The sequence below is a fragment of the Convolutriloba macropyga genome, chromosome 15 (genome assembly GCF_964194025.1).
Source record: "Convolutriloba macropyga chromosome 15, txConMacr16.3, whole genome shotgun sequence".
NCBI lineage: Eukaryota > Metazoa > Xenacoelomorpha > Acoela > Convolutidae > Convolutriloba > Convolutriloba macropyga.
The window spans coordinates 13,527,544-13,552,544 of record NC_134482.1 but is presented as its reverse complement, the minus strand read 5'-3'; the positions used below and the strand labels follow the sequence as shown (position 1 = coordinate 13,552,544).

The following is a 25,001-nucleotide window of genomic DNA, read 5'->3' as shown; positions in this document are numbered from 1 at the left end:
ATTATGTTGACGATATACCTACATCAAGAAAGTTGTACATTATCAAACAGAACGGTCTATAAAAAATATCACACACTTCGGGATCCCTGGATCTATGCCGATCTATCTGATAAAAGGAATAAACAAGTTGAAGGCACAGATATATGCCTAAGACCTGTTCGCGCTAATAATTCTCAACTAAAAATAAAATGGGGGGTTGAAACGTTAAATAAATTAAATAGATTGTTTAAATAAACAAGCTTGAAGAGAGTAGGAATCAATCGGGTTGAGCCGTTTGTTGCTGATGTTGTTGTAGCATTGATACTTCTTTAAGTTTCTCGCGGATACTTCTTTCAACCTTTAATTTCTAGGAACTTTGCGCTCGAAATATTGATAGTTATCGTTGAAATTTTGATGTATTTCTGTTTCGAACATTTAGATTTTTTTGGAAAACAAAGCAGTTGTCTGCTGCTGATTCTTGGTTCTCTTATTTCTCACTAACTTTTTTCCGTCCCACTTCGCTGAGGGAACATATAAAATCCTCACAGCTCACTTTGGGCCGATAGGGAGCGAATCACAAACTCACGTTCATAGTGAGTTGCCTTTTAATTTTCCTATTGGCCGAGAAGGCAAGAGATTTAACTCTTTTTTATATCACGGATAAATTATTGAAACTCCCAAAAAAAATAAAAATCCAAAAACTGAGAGCATCAATTTCTGATTACGTAGGCGCCGTTCTCTGCCTTTCCGCTCTGCTAAAACCGCAGCAATTATGGTTTTCTTGGGGGCTTTCAATGAGAATCTATTGTCTTTTCCCCTGAAGCATTCTGTTTCATCTTTATTGAGCTTGAGGGGAATGATCTGCATTGCAACTGCCAAAAGCAGAAGTAATATAAATCAAAATTAGGTGCGGTGATACAGGCCGCGTACGCTCAACAACGCATATTTTCTATCCTGGATATAAGCGAGGAGATCCAGGCCTGAAGCTGTGTTAATTTAAATAAGTCGAATTAGGTTGTTTAAATACTTGTGTGCTGGTAGTCTTAACGAGCGTTAATTTGTTTAGCGCGTAGTGAAAGAAAGGTTAATTAACGCCTAATTACGTTCGCTCCAATGCGGGATTAATTATCGGTGCATTTGCAACGGCTCTCGTAATACTAAAACAATTCTTTTTTAGGTAAAGTTGGATCTATTCTGTCCCCCCCCCCCAGCTTAATGAGCATAAATTTTTTATGACCCCAGGCGCACGTGCTATTTTGTTACATAGTAACGTGCTATATATCAACATAGAATTTGTAACTGGGGGTCATACAAAACACTGGGGGGAACAGAACAGATCCGAAAAATTTAAGCACCAGTGCGTTGGCACGGTTCCATTACAGCTAAGGGATGTGCTTTTACGTTTAGTTTCAGTTGCCTCCCTTAAAATTCTGATTGAGGCTACACGTTAACCTAAGGTTAGGAAACTAATACACATCCTGCAGAGCGGTGAATTTGATCTCTTTTTTAGTAAAAATTTCACTCTTCATCAATCCCCCCATTTTGTCAAAAACATCTTATGACTTGAAACTCCGCTACGAAGGAAACAGTTTCTTGGAACCTGCATCATCAGATTGTTGGAAATATGTTTCTCGCAGTGTCAGCGAGTTTTTGCTCGGATGGAAAACTGATGTTGAGCCCAGTCCACAAGCTCCCAGGAAGGCACCGGCTTGGGCTTTTCTGTCACATAAGGGTAGTCTTCCAAGTGGGGAGAAAACCGGTGTGAGTAATCGAAGCAAAGCAATGTTGTTATAATTTGGCTTATTATGTGTCCCAAATCTAGGAAGAAATTTTCCATCAATATAATGTACTACAAGAATCAGATTAATACATTTTGAACGGTTTTAATCTACTGAGTAAGCACATTCTTTTATAATGTCTTAAAATTAGTCTTTCCCAGGTTGACGTCCCATCCAGAAGTGACTTGATCAGACCAAGTCCAACGCACACGGTGTGTTCCCAGACCAAAATTACAGGGTCTGGGATTTGGTTCGAGCACACAATAGTATGATCAGAGGTAACTTCCGTCTGAGTTGGTCTGATCAAAGGCGGATTCAAGCGCACATTAGTCTGATCAGAGAAGATTTTGAGCGCAATTGGGTCTGATCAGAAACCATTCCGAGCGGATTTTTTTCTTTTCGATTTTTTGTTTGTTTACCGAGAGATGTTGGCTCTGCCAAGTGGCAACAAAAAGGAACTATGGTCTGATTTGGGTCTGATCAGAGGTCATTTCCATCTGGCAAGGTCTGATCAGGGACAATTTTGAGCGCACTTTAGTCTGATCAGAGGATACTTTCGTCTGGAACGGTCTGATCAGAGGTCACTTCCGGATGGCACCTCAACCTGGGTTAACTACCTTTATGGTTTCCTTTTATTTTTTCAAAACTTCAAAACGGTTTTAGAATGAAGAAAAGTAGTCCACAGATCTAAAAGGTGTAATAAATTGCAAAATGTTTTCAGTAAAATCAAAACACTTGAAGTAATTGAAGTCCAAAGATGCGAAAATGAGAACAAAAATCAGTTTGCATTCAACTGGCCCTTTAAAAAAAGAAAGAGAACAAAAATTTAATGTACTTCTAAGTTACGCCTGTGTAATAAGATCAAAAAGCATTAACTAAAACTGGGAGCTTCATTAGTTTCAACAGCGTCTAAATTTACCCCGACATTATTGTGAATTTCATAAAATTCTTCTGCTGAAATTTACACACCACTTTATAATTTTTCGCACGTGCAAAGTCATCATGCGAACATTTCATTTTGATAATTCCAAAAAACAAAGTAGCAATTTTTGCTAAAAAATCATTACGTTGCAAAAACTACATTTGATTGAGTAAATTTACCCGAAAATGTTTCTGTTATTCATTGCCATGCATGTGGACAATTTTTACTGTGAGCGAAAAAAAATTTCTTCAAGTGTGGAAATGCTCTCATATTTCCCCACTATGCCTTTTTTGAGCAAAAGTGGATAACAAGTGAGAAGATGTAGTCACATATGTCATTAGCCACGTCAAACGTCCACACTGTCACGTTAGTCCATGACAAATGTCCGCGATATTTAATATCATTTCAATTTGACGGAAACGAAAGAAAACCTAATTAGTAGTTATTTTGAGAGATGTCATTAGCATAACAAATTGTTGACTTAGAAGACAGTTAGCAGTTTTGTAACTCTACATATCACAGCTCAAAAGAACAACTCATTTTTGAATCGGGTCTCAAGTAATTTTATTTAAATTTGAGCAATAGTATTTTAGGATAATTGAAAGCTCGCAATTGTGGACAATTGTTTGGTTATCCACAAGTATAAGTGACACAATTCATGCATTTCTGTCAGATATGTCCACAAATAACGTATGACTATATCATCGTTGATAACAATAACGTTTAATGAGAAACATAGCAAAAATTCGCAAATGTAATTTTTGCAACGTAATTATTGGTGCCTGCAGTAACGAGTAATGAAATCAAAAAAAGATCATTTAGAGGTCAAACCAGTTCATAAACGCTTTGCATAATTTCTAAGTGGTCAAAAGATATGGGCATGCATTATTAAAAAAAATTGTTTCAAAATGCCTGGAGAATATTGTCTTAGGTCCCATAAGAAAGAGTAAATGATTATTAAATCAAAAATGTCTACAAAAAGCTGGATGATTTCACATGGTTAGCTAAAAACATTTGAGCAATAAAAAATGTGTCTTTTTAGGACGAAAAGATTAATTATTTTTTAAAGTAATCATTTTGTAATTTATATTATGAATTTAAATCTAAAGTTTATCAGAAAAGGTATTCTGAGGCACGAGACATGATCCTCCCAAGAGAAGAAAGGCATATCAGCTAACACGCTAAAAGGTTTCAACTGATTTTTAGTCAAATTTAGCGTGCACAAGCGGAGCATTGTTAATTCAGGGTTATAACTATGTGCTATTCTGAATGAAAAATCAAAAATATCTTCGAGCAATCTTTCAATAAATCAATTGGGTCTGCAGCTTCAAACAAAAAATTGGTACTCAAAAATCCACTTGACGCTATAATGTACTCAAGTATTCCTAACAATTGTCTTAACATGAAAAAGAATTGAGAAAATATATGTAAATTAATATTTTTGAGCTTTTACACCATTTTTTAAACCCTCGCTAATATCCGATAAGATGATTTTGTTAAATTATTGCCGAAAGAGTGAAGAAATGAAATTTTAAAAAATCTGTAATTCTGAATAGCTTAGAGGTATGTGGTGCGAGCAATTTCAAGAAATGTCAGCATGACTGTTGGACAGAAGTGATTTGAAATGCAGCAAATTTGCAGTAACAAAAAACTCCTTTTCGGGGTTTAGTAAGTTACTATCATGTTACGACAATTAATGGGGACCCTTTAAGTACTTTGTATGGTCAAGCGGATTTTGAAGTAGTCTTTAACTTTTTTAATTGGTTTTCGCCTTAATTCCACAAAAAGTTGGTTTTTGGTGGCAAAATTTTGCTTTGCCTAATCGAGCTTTCGCCTATTATCTAACATTAAAAGAGCGCACAGTTAAGACATGCAGCATTAAAAAAATCAAAAACGGATACTAAAATTTCCTTGTCTAAACAATCTGACTGGTTGAAATGTAAATATCGTAAATGAAGGAAAAGGAAATAGCATATTAATCATTTATCGCTCTTCGGTTATCTATTGTGCATGGTTGGTTCTATTGTGAACTCCATTCGGTCTCCACGTGGCCTCAACACCCTAGACGCGGTTGCCGTGATAACGGGTAAGTATTTCGGGTAATATAGAAGAGCAATGAATGACATTCCGGTGGGGGGGGGCAGAGCTATTTTCTCCTGTTGATAAGTACTTGTACATACTATAGCGCCAAGTTTAATACGTTGTTCTAGATTTAATTTACGGTTGAAAATAGGACTAACTTAGGGTGGATGAATTTTGCAGAGACATAGATGAGTTTTTTGGGTATCTGGTCTTCCAGCGTGTAGTCACCAACTTCGACATACAAATGAGATGCTAAAACAAAAGGGTCACGTTGACATAAAATAACTTTTTTGTGTCACTGTATTACATAAACAAAGGTTCTGGTTATTGGTATCTTCCATAACAGTTCTTAACTAGAACATTGTCAAATAGAAACACCATAACTCTTTATAAAAAAATACTTTTTGTTGTTAATTTCTCAAGAAAAATTAAAAAGGCTTCCCGAAGACATCACCCGACTAGGCCTAAAAGCCTTTCGATGTCTTTTCAATTCTGTATGTAAACAAGGCGGCTCGGTAATGTGCGATCGCACATAAGGTTCCGACCCCGCTCACCCACAATTTTGGCAGAATTGTCTACCAAATGAGGAACAGATGGAAAAACACGAAAAAAAAACAAATAATTTTCAAAAAAAACTGGTGTATGAACGAAAAGATAGCCTGCAAATAACTCAGTGGAGTAAAAAATGATGCTTTAGATTGATGAGATATGCCGATTTTAAGAAAGCGAGCGAAGACGAATGGCAAAATCAAACAACAACAACAAACATTAATTACATCAAAAAATTTATGTCCGTTTTAAAAAACAGAACTTAATAAAAAAAGTCAAAATAGCGTCAGATAAAACTGGAAATAAACCAAAAACAGATTGTAATTCACCAGAAAAAATGTTTATTCACCAGTTCATAATAAAACTTGGTAACAATTAGACAAAAAAGAACAGAAACTTTAAAGTTAGAAAATTCGCTGAATTTTTTTTAAAAAAACAATTAATTTCAAAGTAATGAAAACCATTAGGAATCAACTAAAATATCCCATAGGTTTACAATTACCAATGCTGCTATTAAAAGGAATCATTAACTCTTGGTATTCAGTTTTTATGCAGTTACAAAAAGAACAACAAATAGACAACAAACTAAAAATCAATTAAAACTTGCCAGAAAATGCTTTGGAAGCCTTAAAGCCATACTTTGGCCCCAAAAAAAAGTTCGATTGCACCTTCAAACACCGATAATGTATTATTTAGCCAATCATTAATTAAAATAAGCAACAATTAGTCAAAAAAGAAAAAAATGCAAAATTTTGTAATACTTTTTTTTTCGAAAAAAATTTATCTCCAAACACATAAAAGCCATTAAATACGTAATGAAAAATTTGAACAGGTTCGTCCATTCTTCCAAAGGAAGCACTTGAGACCTGCAATTATCCAGAATATGTCTTACGTCTACAAAAAGAACGTCAAATATGACAAAAATCAAAAAATTCATTTACTTTATTTTGTGAAAAACCCGTGTGGAAGCCAGTAAATTCAAAACGAATTCTCTTAAAACAATAGATTTTGTGACACAATCCCTTTTGACACCTTCCCTTGAAATGTATTATTTGACCTCTCCTTAATGAAACTAGGTAACAATTAGACCAAAACGAAAGAAGCAAGATTATGTAATACTTGTTTTATCGAAAAAAATTTATTTCCAAAGACATGAAAGCCATTAATTACAAAATGAAAAATTGAATAGGTTCGTTTATTCTTCCAAAGGAAGCCCTCGAGACCTGCATTTATCCAGTACAAGTCTTTCGTCTACAAAATAAATGTCAAATATGACAAAAATTTAAAAATTAATTTACTTTTTTTTGTGAAAAAAACCCGTGTCGAAGCCAGTAAATTCGAAACGAAATCTTTAAAAACATTAGATTTTGTGACACCAATCCCTGTTGACACCTTCCCTTGACTAAACTAATGTCATCTTTAACCATCAATTAACGAGACCCGGTAACAAACAGACAATCAAAGGAACAAAATTGCGAAGTTGAAATGTTTTTTTTTTCCTTTTGGAAAACAATTGTTTTCAAAGTCATGAAAGCCATTATCTATCTTCTAATATGAGAACTTAGGCTAATCTAATCCTCCAGGAAAAGCCAATCAAACCGGGTCATTGTACAGGAAATTAAATACGACTAAAAAGACAAAGTAAAAACGACAGTTAAAGACAAACTTATAAAATTTAACTAAATTATTCGAGAAAGTACTGTCGAAGCGGTAAAGAACAACAATCTATAATTTTAAGAATTTAATCATTATCAATTGTGTGTTATTTTGAACGAAAAAAATGTGATACATGAACTGACAATAACGTGATAATTTGACAAAACTAGAAAACATGAAAAATGGGCAAATACCTAAAAATTAAAAAAAATGCGAAATCTAGTAGTATCAAAGCGATAATACCATAACTTAAGGCGTAAAACCGCAATAAAGACTAAATTTGAATTCAGCAGATAAAGGAGCACTCTTTGATTGCTGACACTAAGCTACAAGTTGACCAGATTAAGAGAAAAAAGGAGGCAAAAATCAATAAGCCATTTTTTATTTAAAAATCAAATATTTTAATAGTCAAAACGACCATAAGCTTTCAAGCAATCAAATAGATAAACTAATTTCAAGCTTAATAGGAAGCCAATAGGATTTATCACTAGTGAGCTTTGATTGTAAATAATCTGTTATTTAAATGAAACAAAAGTTCGAATTTTTTTTTTATAAAAAACCGACTGATAACTATCCGTTTTATTTTTGGATTGTAATGGTCCAAGATTGGTACAGAACTAGTCCTGCTAATGCTGATTGTCTATTAGGAATATTTAATATTTGGAAAGTCTTTGATATAGATATTTTGTTAGTTAAAAATTCAAAAATAAATGCTGCGTTTTTGATAATCAACGAATAAAGTTAGCAAAAAACGGCAAATTTTTAATTACAGAGCACTCTCAACGGAAGTTGAAGAAGAATTAGCCCCCTTTTCAGTCTACAAAGATTTTGTTAGTGGTGTTTGAAGGCGCACCTCCTGCAAATATAATCAGAGTGGACTAAAGAAACGTATTTCGTGCTGTTTTTGAAGAAAAAGTCTGAATTTTGTGAAATATTTAGTCGGAATTTGTGACAAAAAATTCAATGAAAATAGCCGACAATATATTTTGTCTTCAAACGTAAAATCAACAACATTTTCTTGAAAAATTGTATTAAATTTTATCAAAATTGGCGAAAATTTAGTCAAAAATTCCGAAAAAAGGTGAATGAAATCAACGGAATTCACACTATTTTCTCAAAAGTTTAAACCTCGATATCTCTCTGTCAAAAACGAAAATCAAAGAAATCTTTTTAATTCCAAATTCTACGCTGGACAAGCTTTCTAATGATACTAGTCTCAACTCTCTACGATGAAAAAATCGATCGGCCAAAATTGAATCAACAAAAAAAAAACATAGCAGGACAAGTCCTGAAACACAATTGAAAGAACTGAATGAAAAACTCAGACGCATTCTAACTGACCAGCAGATCAAATGAACAATTCCAGCCAGAACACAACCAAAATCATCTCAAAAAATTGAGAAACTAAAATCAAAACTAAACAAAAATATACTCATTGCTAAAACTCTTGAAGCTTTTAAACCTAAAGCAAACTTTTTTCCCTTTAAAAATACCTTATTTCAAACATAAGTGTTCAAAATCAATTTTCTTTTTCTGAAATTGGTCCAGTATTATATCTTCAAGACCTGAAAAATATTCATTGGCCCTTGAAGATCGATTAACTCGAAAATGAACAAAAAATTTAGAAAAAAAAAGAAATCAATTGCAAATTATAAGGAAATGTTGCTGAAAATCATTATCAAAACATCTTCAGCATCAATTCATTGTTTCTAGAGGCTATCCAGTAAGCCAATGCCAAGCTTTAAAAAACTCATTGGCTCATAGATCGATAGGCAATAAATTTCAAAACTTCAAAAAATAGAATTTCGTTCTATTAAAACGTTGAAAGCCATTCAATTGCCCCCTATCAACTATTAAATAGCATATTATCAAACCCTGGATGAAGTTACCTGGCTACTGAGGAACGAAAAAAATTGAAAAAATACAAATGTTTTTGAAAATACTTGAAAAAAATTGCAAATTTTATCAAAAAACTTCAAAAAGTCGAATCGTTGAATTGTTGAAAACAAATCTATTGAAACTAAAAATCATCCAGTAACTTTTATCCGAACGTGGAGTATGTTTTCTCGCACTTGCGAATGGACGAATATCAAAAACGGACGAAAACTCTCGGAAGCTTTAAAAAAATTGAAGATTTTATCAAAAAAATGCTAAAATTCGAGACATTAAAATGTTAAAAACCATTCCATTGTTACTAGAAACTATGCACTGACCTATTAACAAACCTCAAAGGAGTTTTTTTCAGATTGCTGGTCCCTGAAGCTGAAAAACTAAAAAATGACAAAAATTTCAAAAACCTGAAAAAAATGCGAATTTTGTCAAAAAAAATTGGGAAAATTTGTGATATTCAAAAGTTGAAACCTATTCAAAGGCTACTAAAAATTTTTCAGTAACTTACTATCCAACCCTTGATGAGGTTTTCTGGCCCCTGGGGCTCAAACAACTTGAATAATGACAATAAATGTCAAAAAATATTTAAAAATTTGCAAGTTTTGTCAAAATTTGCTAAAATTAATGTTGGCAAAAAAAAGAAAATCATTCCATTAACACTAGAAACTATGCACTAATTTATCATCGAACATTTTATCAAACTCTAGAGAAGGTTTCTTGAGACCTAGGGCTAAAAAACTCAAAAAATGACAAAAATTTTCAAAAAAAAACTGAAAAAAAATTGCAAAAATTAGTACCATTTTGCGTGTTTTTGTTTGTAGTACCAAAACATATAGCTTATAAAATGGTCATAAAAATCAATTTTGTCTCGCAAAAGGCCTTCAACAAATTTTTAAGAACTTCAACCTAAGACTAATGAAAACAAAAAATTACAAAAAACATCAAAAATTGCAACATTTCGAGCCCAAAAACTCCTAAAAATGACCATTTAACCTTAAATTAAGGCCATTCCAGCAGCTGCACCACTATAAGCACTTGAATGACTACTAAAGCCCTTTTTGGACCTCTGATGAAACTCAATGCCCGCTGGGCTTTACCTGTTTATCCCGTTTTGAAAGATCAAAGTCATTGAAAAATGTGTGAACACATCTTAAAAAAAAAACACAGCGCAAAAACCCATTGAATTTGCATTGCAAAAACCCATTTGAGTATATAATTCCTCCCCCCCTCTCAAGAGGGGTCAAAACAATTAATTCTATCAACTAATTGTTCTATATACTTATTTTTGAGAACAAACTATCATTAACAACCAGATTGATTTTGTATAAGTAACCTATAGCATGCTATCTATCACCAAATTGAAAAAAGGCATCTTGTTTATCGTTTTATTGAAATTTGTGGTGATCTAAAGATTTCAAATTAAAAAAATATAAATATGCTCATTTTATGTTGTGCAGGTTTTCACTCTCAGTGATGTCATTTTGTGCCAGTGCATTTCTTACTATTTAGTGAGAACTAGGGATGCAATTGTAGCGCTTTACTTTTTACAATCTTTTGCATCGTCGTGAACAAGCTCCCCAATTTAAGATGTCGCCTCCTGAAATGATCTTGCGCGACACGAGCTTACTATAAAAAGGCCCTTTGTTGGCCAAAATGTTAATGGAACGTTTTTCTTCCACTTTATTCATCAAAAGTTTTACTCTTAAAAACCTCGAATTCTGCTTTGTTTTAATACTACTAATCACTATTCAATGAAACGACCACAACTCATAAGTTTGGAAGATATGTTTTATCCAAAAGCGCGGTGATTACCACACACAATATGGAACCTGAACTCTAAAGATAGCAATTTTACGCCCGCAATTTTCAAAAATTTAAGCTCTGCTCGCAAACGTATCAGCCATAAAAGAAGTAAGAAAATAAACGTAACTTTCAAAATTTAATTAGATAGCGGCTTTTTGAAGCTTTATAGAACGTAATATATTCAAAAAACCCCTTCAGGACAAACACCGCAATCTGGAGTAACAAGAAGAAAAGCGAGAAGACGATCCTTCTCTAGGGGTACTCCATGTTGATAACTAAAGAGTACGTTTTTAAAGAACAATTATCTATAGCTCTTGTGCTGTCTCCTTCAATGGTACCCAATTCTTTAATTATATTAACATTGCAGAGAAAAATTGGCGAGGTAATGTAATATTTATGCTGCATTTTTTCTAATTTTTGTTAGGACACCAGAATGCTTTAATAGCACGGTCATCTGGAATAGGTTTGTCATTTTCCAGCTTTGTAATGACCCCAACCCGATTTTGGCATTCATTGGGCAAATCAGTTGTAGGAAACTCCCTTACGGTATCTTTCTCATGAATTTGAGATCCAATATCACTGACTTGAACTTTTTTTTATCGCATTTTTTTATGTGAGTTGGCGTTGTACATTTTTCTCCATCATTGAGGTTAATTTTGCAGAAGTATTTTCTGGCATTCCTTCATTTGTTCCCAGTTTTGTACAAAATTTCAGATAAGCATTTTGTTTGTAACACCGTATACTTAACACCAATATGTCAGAGCTGTTCAAAAAAAAAAATTCAGAGGCTCAAAGGTTCTATAATGTTTTTGTCAGGATAGACAGAGAAAATTTTTGCTGCAAAAATTTTTCTTCGAAACACTTGCTTACCAGATTTCCATTTTAGTTCTTATATACGTAAGTTTTGTGGAATACGATTGACGGTAACTTATTACAATGCAAGCTAAGAATACGTGCTGTGAATTTGAAAAATAAACTAACGTGTTTTTCAGAAGAACAGTTTCTTTCAAGTGAGTCACGGTCAACAACTACTCTCAATGGTTCATTGGTATATTTAGCTGAGCATGAAATATCTAACTGAAATATCTGAAATTATAAAATTGATTTATTTCTGTGTAACTTGTCTTTGATACCTCTTAATATAAAGATTCATTCAAGGATAAAGGAACTTACAAGATTTTAATAGTAAGCGTAATATAATCAAAGTTATAGATTAATAAAAATTTTCAGGCTTTCAATTCATAGGTCTTTGAAGCACATAGGTCTTTGAATTCATAAATTTTTCTTCCCCGTGCAGGAATTCCCCCCCCCCCCCCCTATCTAAAACTTTTTAATCAGGCTAAGGGGGTGAGAAGTGATGTAATGTAAGGAGATGGGGTAATGAAGGGGGAGTTACTAGGCATGATAAGGTCAAACAATTTAATCCTCATAGAGGTTTGAAGGTAAGGTCGGTAAATTTGCATGCGTATATTGCTGGAAGATGGGTATAATTGGGTTTACTCCGGTCTGGTCAAAATTTAGCCTTAGCCTCTGGTCAAAATCCTATCCGAATTATGATCAAAGCCTGTTCCATACTTTGGCATTGGACTAAACCTTGGAATAACCCCACTTACAACAAATCCCGGAATTTCCAGGAATCTTCCCCGGTATATAAGACCAGTTGAACTATAGGAGATCTTCCACTTATAAGATGCGTGAAACAATTGGGAAAATACATATAGGATACTCTGGATTAGGAGCTGTAATGAAACATATATTCTAGACTTTTGGTTGCTCATATTTGGTTGCGACTTCTTGTCAGATGTTTTTTGGGAAAAAGTAACTCTCAGGTTTTTGGCGGTAGTTTTAATCATCAGCAAATGTCATGCTTTTCTTGAGTTCCCAAGGTCATTGGGAACATGCTCCAAGAAGGAGGGCAGGGGTTGGAGATCATCTTGATTGTCGTTTGATCCGATATCCTTGAACCTATATAATTGGAATGAAAATACTGTAAGGGCAATAACATCAAAGGGGATGGATGTAGCTCATGTTGCCTAAGACCGAAGCGAAAAATTTGAATTAAAAAACTACGGGGAAAAAACCCGTGCGAGGCCGGCGACAGGACGCACAAACGAGCCGTAAGTCGTTTTTACTTTGGCAACTCGTACTTCACCGTCTCGTCCAGGGGATGTTTCCACAACTCTTCCAAGGGGCCAGATTCCTCTCGGCGTCAAGTCCTTGAGTACCCACACAACATCTCCTAATTTCAGAGGAGGCTGGTTGTTGTCTGTCCATTTACGTCTCTTGAGTAATGTCGGCAGGTACTCCTTAATCAAACGCCACCACACGTGGTTCATCAACTGCTGCACGTGCTTCCAGTTCTTGAAACTAGCTGGCTGTTGGTCTCCAAAGTTTCCGGGTGGCAAGGAACTGTAAGGGCGTTGAATGAGGAAATGGTTAGGAGTGAGTGGTTCTTCGTTTTCAGGCTGATCAGCAACGTTTGTCAAGGGTCTGGAATTCAGGATTGCTTCGACTTCTACCATTATTGTCTCAAAGATGTCGAAGGAGAGACGCTTAGATCCTAGAATGATTAAGAGTGTCCTTTTGGCGCTCTGAATCAATCGCTCCCACACGCCACCGAAATGAGGGCCGTATGGTGGGTTAAATTTCCATGTGGTTTTGACTGCAGCTAGGGCTTTATAAATCTTGTCTTTGTCTAAAGCCTTAACCGACTTCTTCAGCTCTTCGGAGGCGCCAACAAATGTTTTTCCGTTATCGCTGTACAATAAAATAGGTTGGCATCTTCGGCAAGTGAATCGTCGATATGCATTGAGGAAGGTGTCTGTATTTAAATCTGGACATGTTTCTAAATGGACTGCTCGCGTAACGAGGCATGTAAAAATAAGTCCATAATGTTTCTCGATTTTGCCTTGTTTGTCCTCAATATAAAACGGGCCAAAAAAGTCCAGTCCTGTGTTGGCAAACGGAAATTTGGTTTCTTCTGTGGGGAAGCGGAAAGCAGGAAGTGGGGCCATTATTGGTTGTATATTTTGAGTGTCAAAACGGCGACACAGAAAACATCGGTATTTTATTGAAAGTAGTGTTTTTCGAAGTCCAATGACGTAGTAGCGTTGTTGTACGAATGCTTTGACCGGTTCTGTTGCTTGATGAGCACAAATTCTGTGTGCATGTTCAAGGTATAGTCTCGCAATCTTTTCCTTTGCGTCCAAGATTATTGGACATTTTTCGATCTCCAATTCTGTTGGAGCAAATAGGAGACGTCCACTAGATCTTAGGAGTCCGTTTTGGTCAATTATTGGATTTAAGTTTCTCAATTTGCTCTTGGCGTCCAATTTTTGTGTTCTTTTTAATGCGTTGATTGTTGAGGAAAAAGTATTGTTTTGAGACAACTTCAGCAGAAAATTCTGAGATAAACAAACATCGTCTTTTGTGTATTGGCTTTTGTCGGAACGATTCTTCTTAGCTCTGTAAATTAAATTGAAGACAGTTGCGAGGGTTAAAAGTAGCTTATTCCATGTTGAAAAGCGGTTTGGGTCTAGAACAGGTTTGATTGGTGTTTTTGTATTTCTGGTTACGGCACCTACGGTTGAAAACTTTTTCAAATCTTTCCAAGAACTTTCAGTGTTTTGCAAAAATTGTGGTGCTGTAAGCCATTTCGGGGGGATTTCCGATGGCTCAAGGCCACGCGTTCCATGGTCGGCTGGATTAAAATTAGTTGGGACATGATTCCACTCATCAGTTTTAGTTGTTTTCTTAATTTCTTCGAGTCGATTTGAGACGAAAACGTTTCGTTTCTTAGTTGAACTGATCCAATCTAAGACAACACGACTATCAGTCCACAAGTAGACTTTTTCAAATTTTAATGTCATTTCGGTTTCTATCAATGTGCGGAGGCGTGTACCTAAAACGGCTGCTTCGAGTTCTAATTTTGGCACACTAATTTGTTTTATTGGTGCAACTTTGCATTTTCCAAGCAGAAAAGATGTTTGAAAGATTTCGTCCTGTTTTTGGGTGCGAATGTAAGCAACTGCTGACAATGCAACGGTTGAGGCGTCAACAAAGACATGGAGCTGGTGATTATTTTCCTGATTCGTTGAAGAGTTCAACCATCTGGGGATTTCGATATCAGGCATTGCAAAGTAACTATCAAGCACTTTTTGTAGGTTGGAAAGAAGTTCTACGGGAAGTGGTTCAACCCATTTCTTGCCTAGCTTCCAGACTTGTTGTAAAAGCATTTTGATTCTAATTGTGAGCGGGGACAAAATTCCTAGGGGATCGAAAATTGTTGATACTAAGGTGAACATTTTCCTTTGTGTATACTCACTTGCATTTCGGGGAAATTGTTCTAATGTCTTCATTAGAAAAGAGTCAGTTCTGGTATTCCATTTCTGACCGAGGACTCTATTGATCTCTTTCTGAACCTCGATCTTCTTGCTCGATCTTGACATCTCGATCTTCTTGCTCAAGGAACCTTAGGGCTTCATGTTTGTTTGACACAAATTTTGTCAAGCGAAAGCCAGCTTTATGAAGGCTATCTTTAGTCTGGTTAATGGTGTCAATTGCTTCTTCTATAGACGGCAAACAATGGATATAGTCGTCCATATAAAAATGGTTCTTTATTGCATTAACTGCTTTTGGAAATTCAATTGCATTATCTGCGCAACGGTTCAGAACGAAAATTGCACAAAATGGGGAGCAGGTTGCTCCAACAATTAATCTGGTGAACTGGTATTGGTTAACCATCTCTTCATTGGGCCAGAGAAAGCGTAATGCAGATTGGTCCTCATGCCTTAATGCTATCTGCATGAACATGCCTTCGATATCAGAGAGAATGGCAACTGGGTTTTCACGAAATCTCAGAAGAATTCCTACCAAGTTGTTCAGCAAATCTGGTCCTGTGATCAAATTGGAGTTCAAAGATTGTCCTCTAAACTTGGCCGCAGCATTTGCTACTCTGCGCACTTTTCCGGGCTTGTTTGGATTAACCACTGGGTGATGAGGCAAATACCAAAATTTCTCGGGTTCTGGCTGCTGCATTTCAACTGGCTTGACATAAAATTTTTGAAGATCTGTTGTGAGAGTTTGCTCATACGACTCTTTCAATTGGAAGTCATTACTGAGTCGTTTCTGAAGACTTTTCAGCTGGCTGAGAGCGGCAAAATAATTATTTTCAATTCTCAATGGTTTTTTCCAAGGCAGTCCAATTTCGTACCTCTCACCATTGTAGCTGATTGTTTTGTTCAATATATCAAGGGCTTCCTTGTCAACGGGACTTTTAGATTTAGGCTCGAGTTGAGTTCCTTCAGCTTCAATTTTTCAGAATTGCTCAAGCAATTCATCAAGAGGCTGATCGTCGGAGCTTCTTCGTGATACGTGGTACACGTACTGTTTCTGCTGGTGAGATCGTTGTTTGGGTTGCTTTTGCACTCTTTCATACTCTCCAGCTAGTGGCCATCCAAGCCTCGTCTTTACGCCGAAAGGCTGGTTTTTAGTTGCCGGGACACCGATTTTGCCTTCGGCTATTTCTGGGAAGTGAATGTGACGCAGTTCTTTGAATGCATCGCAAAGTTGGTTGAGTTCAAATGCATTAGCTGGTGCTACATTTAAACAAGGAGTGCTATAGGTGGTTGTAATTTGAAACTTTTGATCCAAATTTTTGTAGGGTGCAACTGTCAATTGTTCAGAAATTTTTGAAAGTGGCATATCATGCTCTGTGTTAAGATACTGAAGCGTAGTTGCTTCTTGATCTTCGCATGGAAGAGCAAGGAACTCTGTGATTTTGTCAAGTATGAAAGTAAATTGGCTTCCTGGATCGATCAGAGCGTACGTATCGAAAGCTTTTTTGCCGTTTAGAAAAGATACTGGGATAAGTTGAAGTTGTTCGAACAATTCCTTTGGTGTATACTGTAGATGATTCACGCTAAAACTTTGGTTGGCATTGTTCAAATTAGCGCGCTGAAATTGATTCTGATTTTTGTTTGCAAAAGACTGTCCGTAGCGGCTCTTTTGTGATTTGGATGAGACGCTTGCGTTGTTGTTACTTCCTGGTTCACATTGCTGTTTGACAAGCTGATTTGCTTGGTTGGTAACACTTGTACCTGTGGAATTGCTGGTGGCAAAAGCAGCTGGTGGACACTTGATAATTTTACCAGTGTCATGCAGTGTAGTGTGGTGGTATCCGCTGCATTTTTGGCAGCGTTTTGTTGATGGGCAGTTTTCCTTCTTGTGTTTATTGCTCAAACAGTTCGAGCAAAGATTGCTCTTGCTTACAATGTCAAATCGCTGGTTTGGGCTGCATTGTTGGTAATCGGGACAGGTCGCTAGTATATGATTTCCTCGACATTTTTCGCAAGAACGCTTTGGTTGATTTGAGTTGTTTAGGGGTGGAAATGGTGGAGCGCTAGGTGGTTTCACATTACCGCTACTGCTTATTGCTGTTGACTGATTTAGGCTAGTCGGCTGTGCTGGAAAACCTAAATTTTGGGTACTTAAATTTCTTGAGTGATTAACGCTGTTATTCAAATTTCCAGAGATACTAAAGTTATTTCTACGAAGGTTATTTTGCTGGAAGTTTTCGCGGTTTATCTTATCGTACACATGTGCTTGAACTTCTAACCATTTCTGAAATTCAACCAAAGTAGCTGGTGTTTGGATTGATGTAACGGTGTGCTCTGTCCATTTGAGGAGGATGTTATGCGGGACTTTTTCTTTAGCTTTCTTCATAAGTGTTGAGCTCTGTAGGTCCGCTGTGTATCACAGGTATTGGAAAGCTTGCACTAAACGTTTCAAGAACAAAGCAAAGGCCACAAAATTTTGCTTGTTATAGTCATTAGTTGATTTCCAAATTTCCAATTGATTTATGAAGGCGTTCACCACTATTGTAGGATCACCAAAATATGACATTAGTTCGTTTAAAGCTGTGCTATAATAAGCAGGATCACACGAATAAGCTTGGATTACATCTTTTGCTTTGCCAGTAACTGCATTTTGCAAATAGGTGATACGCTGTGTGTCGGTGATACTGGTGTTGTTATGTACGAGGCAAAAAAAGTTATTTATCCATTCGTGGTACTTCAATGGGTTGCCATTAAAGTTTTGAATTGTAAGAGGTGGTAACTTTATTGAGTGTTTACTTGTTGAATTCTGGCAATATGGAGCTGTGTTTGAGATCCACGGTAAATAATTGATTTGAAATGAAGGGTTTTTGAACGTTTCATTTGATAATGGATTCAATACGCTGGAAAATTGATGTGAATGTGGTAATTGTGGCTGGGGATTTTGCTCTACTGAAGGCAGTGCTTGTGGGGGAAACGTTGAGATTGAAGAAGCAATTGGAACACTTTCAGTGATTGTTTTTGAACAGGCGGTTTGTTGAAGACCGAATGGGTTGCTAGGCTCAATGCCCTCGGTATTGACTCGTGACTGTGGCTGGAATTGAGTGAAACTTCCAGGTAAATTTTTATTCTCTGTGTTTTTCGATTCCTGTCTTTTATGCAATGGTAACGAAAATATGTTAGATGTTTGAAAATTGTTTGCGTTTTGGAAGGAATTTTCGGAGAACTGATTAAAGTTTGTCCTTGTGTTACTCAGTTCAATTGGTTGTTTTGTCTGTCGCGGATCAAAATCTAGATTCTGTGCTTTTTCTTGACTGTAATATTTGACAAAACTGGGATTCATCAAGCAGGGATTATGTGTTCCGTTGAAATGGGAACAACCCATGCTCTTTGGTTCAAACGTTTGCGTCTGAAACCGTTCCTCGGCGATATCTCGAGAAAATTCAGATAACATAATTTTTGACTGTAATTGATTAAGGTTTTCCTGAGGAAAACCGTTTCGAAAATTATTTTGCGTGCTTACAAAACTGAGTGGCTGGATTGAATCATTGTCTGCTTTAAACTGCTGCTGGTTGACTGTAAAATTATCAACAGCAGATAACGTTGTATCACTGAGAGCAAAACGATCGGGAGTTTTTGCGACGGTCGTCTAAGGTTTCGCAAAATTTTTATCCGAGTGGTTTACTTCTGTTTTGGAATCAACTGTGTTATCGATGTTAATTGGTCTGAATAAACTTGTTGTACTCATTGCAATAGTAGGGGGATTCTCGTTGTTGCCATTTAAAAACTTTGACAACATTGGTTTGGTCCTGTGGCATTCAGACAAAAACAGGGATGGTTTCTCCGGTCTCGGTGGGAGAGGTGGTGTTTTGTTGGAGAATGATGAACGTTCTGGGTTGCTTGCTTCTGGAATCTCGTTCGTTGATGGTGAGCATCTCCTAGAGGTTGGATATCTGGCAGTCGTATGAGTTGTTACACTGACATCATCGCGTATCCTAGTTGAAGATTGGCTGAGTAGTCCATCGTCATCTAAACTGTCAATTTCATGTTCAAACTTCTCTAGCCGTGAGAGAAGGTTTGAATATCGTTCCATGACAGATGAAGTACTGCTGAAGTTCGGACTTTCTTTTAACACGGCATCAAGTGTTGTTTTCAGCTCGTCAACATTTGATTTTGCTTTATTGATGAGCAGGGTGAGTGATCTGAAACTCTTTCGCTGATCAATGGCAGATTGTAAGAGGTCCAGCTTGCTTTTAGAACTCAGCTCTGCAATTTTGAATTTGTTTAAGGCGTACTGACAACTTTGACTGCTCTTCTTTGTCATCTTGCTCTAGTTGGTCTTTTTCGTACTAACAGGTAAAAAACGGCTTCGAAACCGGAGCGACGCAAATTTCAAAGTCGAAAAACAATAATTACGACACTGTGAGGCTAATCAGCCCCAGTTTTTGTTGTTAAAAATACGACAAAACTTTTCTGAAAAATAGAATCCTAGTGGTTTTTTTGTGATAAATCTAGCTAATTTTATCTAAAAAAAAAGAAAAAAAACCGTTTGCGCGCGCTTGTTTCGTTATTACAATAGACACGACCAAATAATTGCTAAAACTTGGGGAAATCAAAATTTTCTTATTAGTAGAATAAGTGTATGGCTTTTGAATGGTTTTTGTTACAATCTTTTACAAAGACAAACCTTTTTTAGAAAAACGAACAAAAAATGCTTAGGGGTTGCTACTGCTTAGTACCTGTGTTGAAAAAGTTTTATAAGTTTTTTTTTATTGCGGTGCGAATAGGCAACGTGAGCTACAGACAAGCAGACAAGACAACTCCACTTGTATGGGGGCTCGTTTGAAATTCTTTCCTCTTAAATTGAACTGCTTGCTTCTTGTTTTCTTTTCAAAACTTTTGAAATCTTTACTTTGAGAATTCCTTCCGCCCTTGTGACTGCTGACACTAAGTTTTGAAGATCATCTACTATGGTAACTACTGACACCAAAAATACTCTCTCCTTCTATCTGGTGACTACTGAGACCAAAAATAGGGGCAAAGGGACATCTTTCGGCAACTTCTGAGACCGCGGACAAAAAAGGAAGAGACGTTTGAGTTATCCTCAAGGAAGTATTTGTGTGAGCAAATTTAGGTGGGGAAAAATTTCGAGCTTTTGATTTTCTTGCTTTTGATCTAATGAGAAAAATGTTCTTAATTTTTCCTTTTTTTTGTTTTTTTTTCTTGAAGTTGTTTTCAATGCATACTACCCCATTAACTAAGCGCGCGGCTAGTAGTATGCACAAATGTGATATAGTAGAAAGCAAAAATGTGATTGTCTGGTTTTCATAAGAATAAAGTTTTGCAAAAGTGATAAAATTTATTTATCAGCTTGTTTTGAAATAAACTGAGGGGGTGCGATCAACAGGTTTTCTGGGACTAATAAATGTTTTAACCAAAACTTTGGGAAAACGTTTTTAATTTTTTTTTGAGTGAAAGAAGCAATTTTGCCAATTTTATGTTGCCTCTTTTCTAAAAGTAAAATCGAAATAATAATTTTGAAGCTTGTATCATAACAAACTGAGGGGGTTCAATGAAAAGGTTTTCTTAGATCTACTAATTGTATCTATCAAAACGTCAAGAAATTTTTTTTGAGTCTAAGAAGCAAATTTGCCAATTTTATGTTGCCTCTTTATTGAAATGCAAAATGGATAAACTAACTTTGAAGCTTGTTTTGTATCAAACTGAGGAGGCTCAATGAATAGGTTTTCTTGGATCTACTAATTGTTTATAACAAAATTTCAAGAAAACGTTTTTTTTTAACTTTTTTAACGTCAAAGATGAAATTTTGCTAAATTCAAGTTGCTTCTTTTCTAAAATGTTAAATTGATACACTAACTTTGAAGCTTAAATTATAACAAACTGAGGGGGCCCAATCAATAGATTTTCTTGGATCTACTAATTGTTTATATCATACTGTCAAGAAAACTTTTTTTGAATTTTTAAAGTCAAAGATGAAATTTTGCTAAATTCAAGTTGACTCTTTTCTAAAATGTTAAATTGATAAACTAACTTTAATGCTCGAATCATAGCAAACTGAGGGGGCACAATCAATAGGTTTTCTTGGATCTTCTAATAGTTTATATCATAACGTCAAGAAAACTTTTTTTTTGAATTTTTAAAGTCAAAGATGAAATTTTGCTAAATTCAAGTTGCTTCTTTTCTAAAATGTTAAATTGATAACTTAACTTTAGATCTCGAATTATAGCAAACTGAGGGGGCCCAATCAATAGATTTTTTTGGATCTACTAATAGTTTATATCATAACGTCAAGAAAATATTTTTTGAATTTTTAAGGTCAAAGAAGCAATTTTTGCCAAATTCTCGTTGTCTCTTTGCTAAAAGGCAAAGTCCAAAAACTAACATTAAAACCTGTATTATAGCAAACTGAGGGGCCCAATCAATAGGTTTTCTTGGATCTACTAATAGTTTATATCATAACGTCAAGAAAACTTTTTTTTTGAATTTTTAAAGTCAAAGATGAAATTTTGCTAAATTCAAGTTGCTTCTTTTCTAAAATGTTAAATTGATAAACTAACTTTAAATCTCGAATTATAGCAAACTGAGGGGGCCCAATCAATAGATTTTCTTGGATCTACTAATAGTTTATATCATAACGTCAAAAAAATATTTGAATTTTTAAGGTCAAAGAAGCAATTTTTGCCAAATTCTTGTTGTCTCTTTGCTAAAAGGCAAAGTCCGTAAACTAACTTTAAAACCTGTATTATAGCAAACTGAGGGGCCCAATTAATAGGTTTTCTTGGATCTACTAATAGATTATATCATAACGTCAAGAAAACATTTTTTGAATTTTTAAAGTCAAAGAAGCAATTTTTGCCAAATTCTCGTTGTCTCTTTGCTAAAAAGCAAAGTCCATAAACTAACTTTGAAACTTGTATTATAGCAAACTGAGGGGGCCCAATCAATAGGTTTTCTTGGATCTACTAATAGATTATATCATAACGTCAAGAAAACGTTTTTTGAATTTTTAAAGTCAAAGAAGCAATTTTTGCCAAATTCTCGTTGTCTCTTTGCTAAAAAGCAAAGTCCATAAACTAACTTTGAAACTTGTATTATAGCAAACTGAGGGGGCCCAATCAATAGGTTTTCTTGGATCTACTAATTGTTTATATCATAACGTAAAGAAAACGTTTTTTGAATTTTTAAAGTCAAAGGTGCAATTTTTGCCAAATTCTAGTTGCCTCTTTGTTAAAGTGCAAAACCTATAAACTGAATTTAAAACTGTTATAATAACAAACTGAGGGGGCCCAATCAATAGGTTTTCATGAACCTTCTAATTGTTTATATCATAACGTAGAGAAAACGTTTTTTGAATTTTTAAAGTCAAAGATGCAATTTTTGCCAAATTCTAGTTGCCTCTTTGTTAAAGTGCAAAACCCATAAACTAACTTTAAAACTGGTATAATAACAAACTGAGGGGGCCCAATCAATAGGTTTTCTTGGATTTATTAAAAAGTTTCCATTAAAAGGTTGGAATAACGTTTTTGATTTTAGGCGCTCAAAAAAGCACTTTTGCAAATTTTTCGTTTTTTGAGCAAAAATTTTACATAAACAATTAAACTTTTAAAAAGTCAATTTAAGGTCCAACTGAGGTGTTCTTTTCAACTACTAATTTTACTGTTATGTAAATTTTTTGCGACAAATTAAGAAAAATGTTTTTGAACTTTTCTGATGCCAAAAACGCTATATCGTTTTTTCGTACAATCTATGTGTTTTTTTTTGCTGCCAAATGCTGACATCTGGTTTCTCATGGCTATTTCTTTCATAAAGCATCGACAAAAGCTCGCTGGGGGACAATTTTCATGTTTTTGAGATTTTTGTCGCAAAAAAAAATTCAAGTTTTTTTTTGGATACGTCTAACCGGGAAAGGGACTTCTGAGGTGACGTCTGGGACCTCGGGCTATCATCTCTTGGTGACGTCTGCAACCAAAAAAAATTCAGGCCTTCTTGATCGTTTGACGTCTGGAACCCATGAAAAAAAATCTCCTCGTCTTTGGTGACGTCTGAGACCAAAAAATCGTCTTGGGGGGGGGCTTCTCTTGATGCTGATTGTCTTAATTGTTGATGAAGGTGTTGTGTAACTGGGTAACTGGTCGTCAGGTAGGCCCCTTTTGTTCGGCTCCTTTTGTTCGGACACCTTTTGTTCGGACACTTTTGTTCGGAGGCCCCTTTTGTTCGGACACTTGGTACGGTTTCTTTGTCTTTGGTTGGGGGGGGGGGGGTGATGTTACCCTCTTTGCTTAAAAAAAATCCGTTTCAGAAGGTGGACTATGTTTCTTAATCACGGAGGTAGGTCTCCATTTTATGTAGTGAAACATATATTCTAGACTTTTGGTTGCTCATATTTGGTTGCGACTTCTTGTCAGATGTTTTTTGGGAAAAAGTAACTCTCAGGTTTTTGGCGGTAGTTTTAATCATCAGCAAATGTCATGCTTTTCTTGAGTTCCCAAGGTCATTGGGAACAGGAGCCCAATTCGAATATTACACCCCCCCCCCCCCCCCGTTTGCGACCTACGATGGTCTGATCACGGACCCCTTGAATACGAAACCTAAACTGCTTGGGCGTCTTACAACCAACTGACCGTTTATTGTTGAAACACAGTGAGCAGCTGTGAGAACCCAAAACTCCGCAACCACTGTCCCCCCACAGAACCCTCTTGCATTGAATGCACTCACTTTCACAAAGAACATTCTAGACTCTTTTGGACTGGGCACTCCCTTGATGATTGCGCTCATTGTTCTTGCCTGATAGAAATTATGCCCTAGCGTTAAATTCCAACTTTTATTACAAATTTTTGTATGAAATTTGCTCTATGGGCTGCCTCATATGCAACGTCAATAATGTGTTTTTTAGGAGAAACAAATTCTCATTTTAATCGAAATCTTATTTAAAAATAAGCGTCATTTTTTTCATGTCTTTCTGAAGTGTAGTGCCTCAGTTTCATTATCACACATCTTTATTTTAAAAAATTGAATACGATAAACTTTCATAGGGCTGAGTTAAAAAATGTAACTGAATCTTAGTTGTGCTTGGTGGACCAAATACCTATACCCGCACTCTTGAAAAATGTTTTATGCCGGGCCTAGAAAAACAACAAAATGCGCTCAGAAAGTTTTGAAATTTGTTGAGATTCCTTTGAAACGGTAACAAGAATTATGATTGAGTTTTTGCATTTGTTGTCCTAAAATTTGTAGTTGAAGAAAAAGAAAACAAAGAACTGTTGGAGTTATCTATAAGTTTGAGGCCACTTCGCTGGCCAGTTTTCTCTTCACAATTGATTGAAAAGATTATTAAGATACTAATAATTTTTTCTGCGAAGGCAAAATAGCAGCGACAACATTTTTCGAAATGTTAAGTCAAATTTTTACGGACAGTCTTCTCAATTTCAGCGACTTAGTTTTTTGACACACTTTATGAACTTTGCCACACTTCGGGAATTATTTTATGATGAATCAAAATTTCAAAAAACTTTGCAAAAATTTTATAACCCATCAATTGAATTTCCTATCACTATCGATGAAGTAAAATCTAGGGTGCCAGATTGTTGACCTACATACTAGTTTCTAGCGGTGGATGAATACAGCAATCGATTCTAAAAAATACCTCAGAATTTTTTGTAGATGGATTTGAAGGCGCGAGGAATATAAGCGACTTCAAGACAACAGCAGCAAAACACATCTTCAATGAATAGTTGATTACTCAAACGAGTGCCCTAATAGTAAAGAAATGCGATGAACTAGAGTACAAGGCTTTCCAAGACCACAGTGATAAACAAACAAAACATCAAAACAAAATCTTGAATTTAGCAAGATTACACAAAAGTAATAGTTCTCTTCATTGCGACCTCATTCTCTTTCGAATTTGTTCATTTATCGTAAGGCTTCTCTGTCATATTCTTAACGAGTCTACAACCGGAAGAAAAAACTCAGTTACATTGGTACACGTGA

The 25,001-nt window shown here is 35.6% G+C and overlaps 1 protein-coding gene across 1 annotated transcript; it reads right to left on the bottom strand.

Annotated features, from left to right (window-relative positions):
- Nucleotides 1–1,553: 1,553 nt before the first annotated feature.
- LOC142354092 (putative serine protease 42) lies at nt 1,554–24,796 on the bottom strand. Its single transcript, XM_075406365.1, has 4 exons — nt 24,658–24,796; nt 23,636–23,798; nt 4,920–5,013; nt 1,554–1,797 (listed from the first exon to the last, which is right to left on the bottom strand). Exons 1-4 carry the CDS (start codon nt 24,730–24,732, stop codon nt 1,554–1,556), a joined length of 576 nt encoding a protein of 191 aa, XP_075262480.1. The 5' UTR covers nt 24,733–24,796.
- Nucleotides 24,797–25,001: the final 205 nt, after the last annotated feature.

Excerpts from the sequence above, each read along its gene's own strand:
- LOC142354092 (XM_075406365.1), bottom strand. The coding sequence starts at position 24,732 with ATGTGTTTTGCTGCTGTTGTCTTGAAGTCGCTTATATTCCTCGCGCCT. Across the intron at positions 23,799-24,657 it reads CATCTACAAAAAATTCTGAG|GCAAGAACAATGAGCGCAAT; the intron begins GTATTTTTTAGA and ends AATTTCTATCAG. Across the intron at positions 5,014-23,635 it reads CTGTGTTTCAACAATAAACG|CATCTCATTTGTATGTCGAA; the intron begins GTCAGTTGGTTG and ends CTTTTGTTTTAG.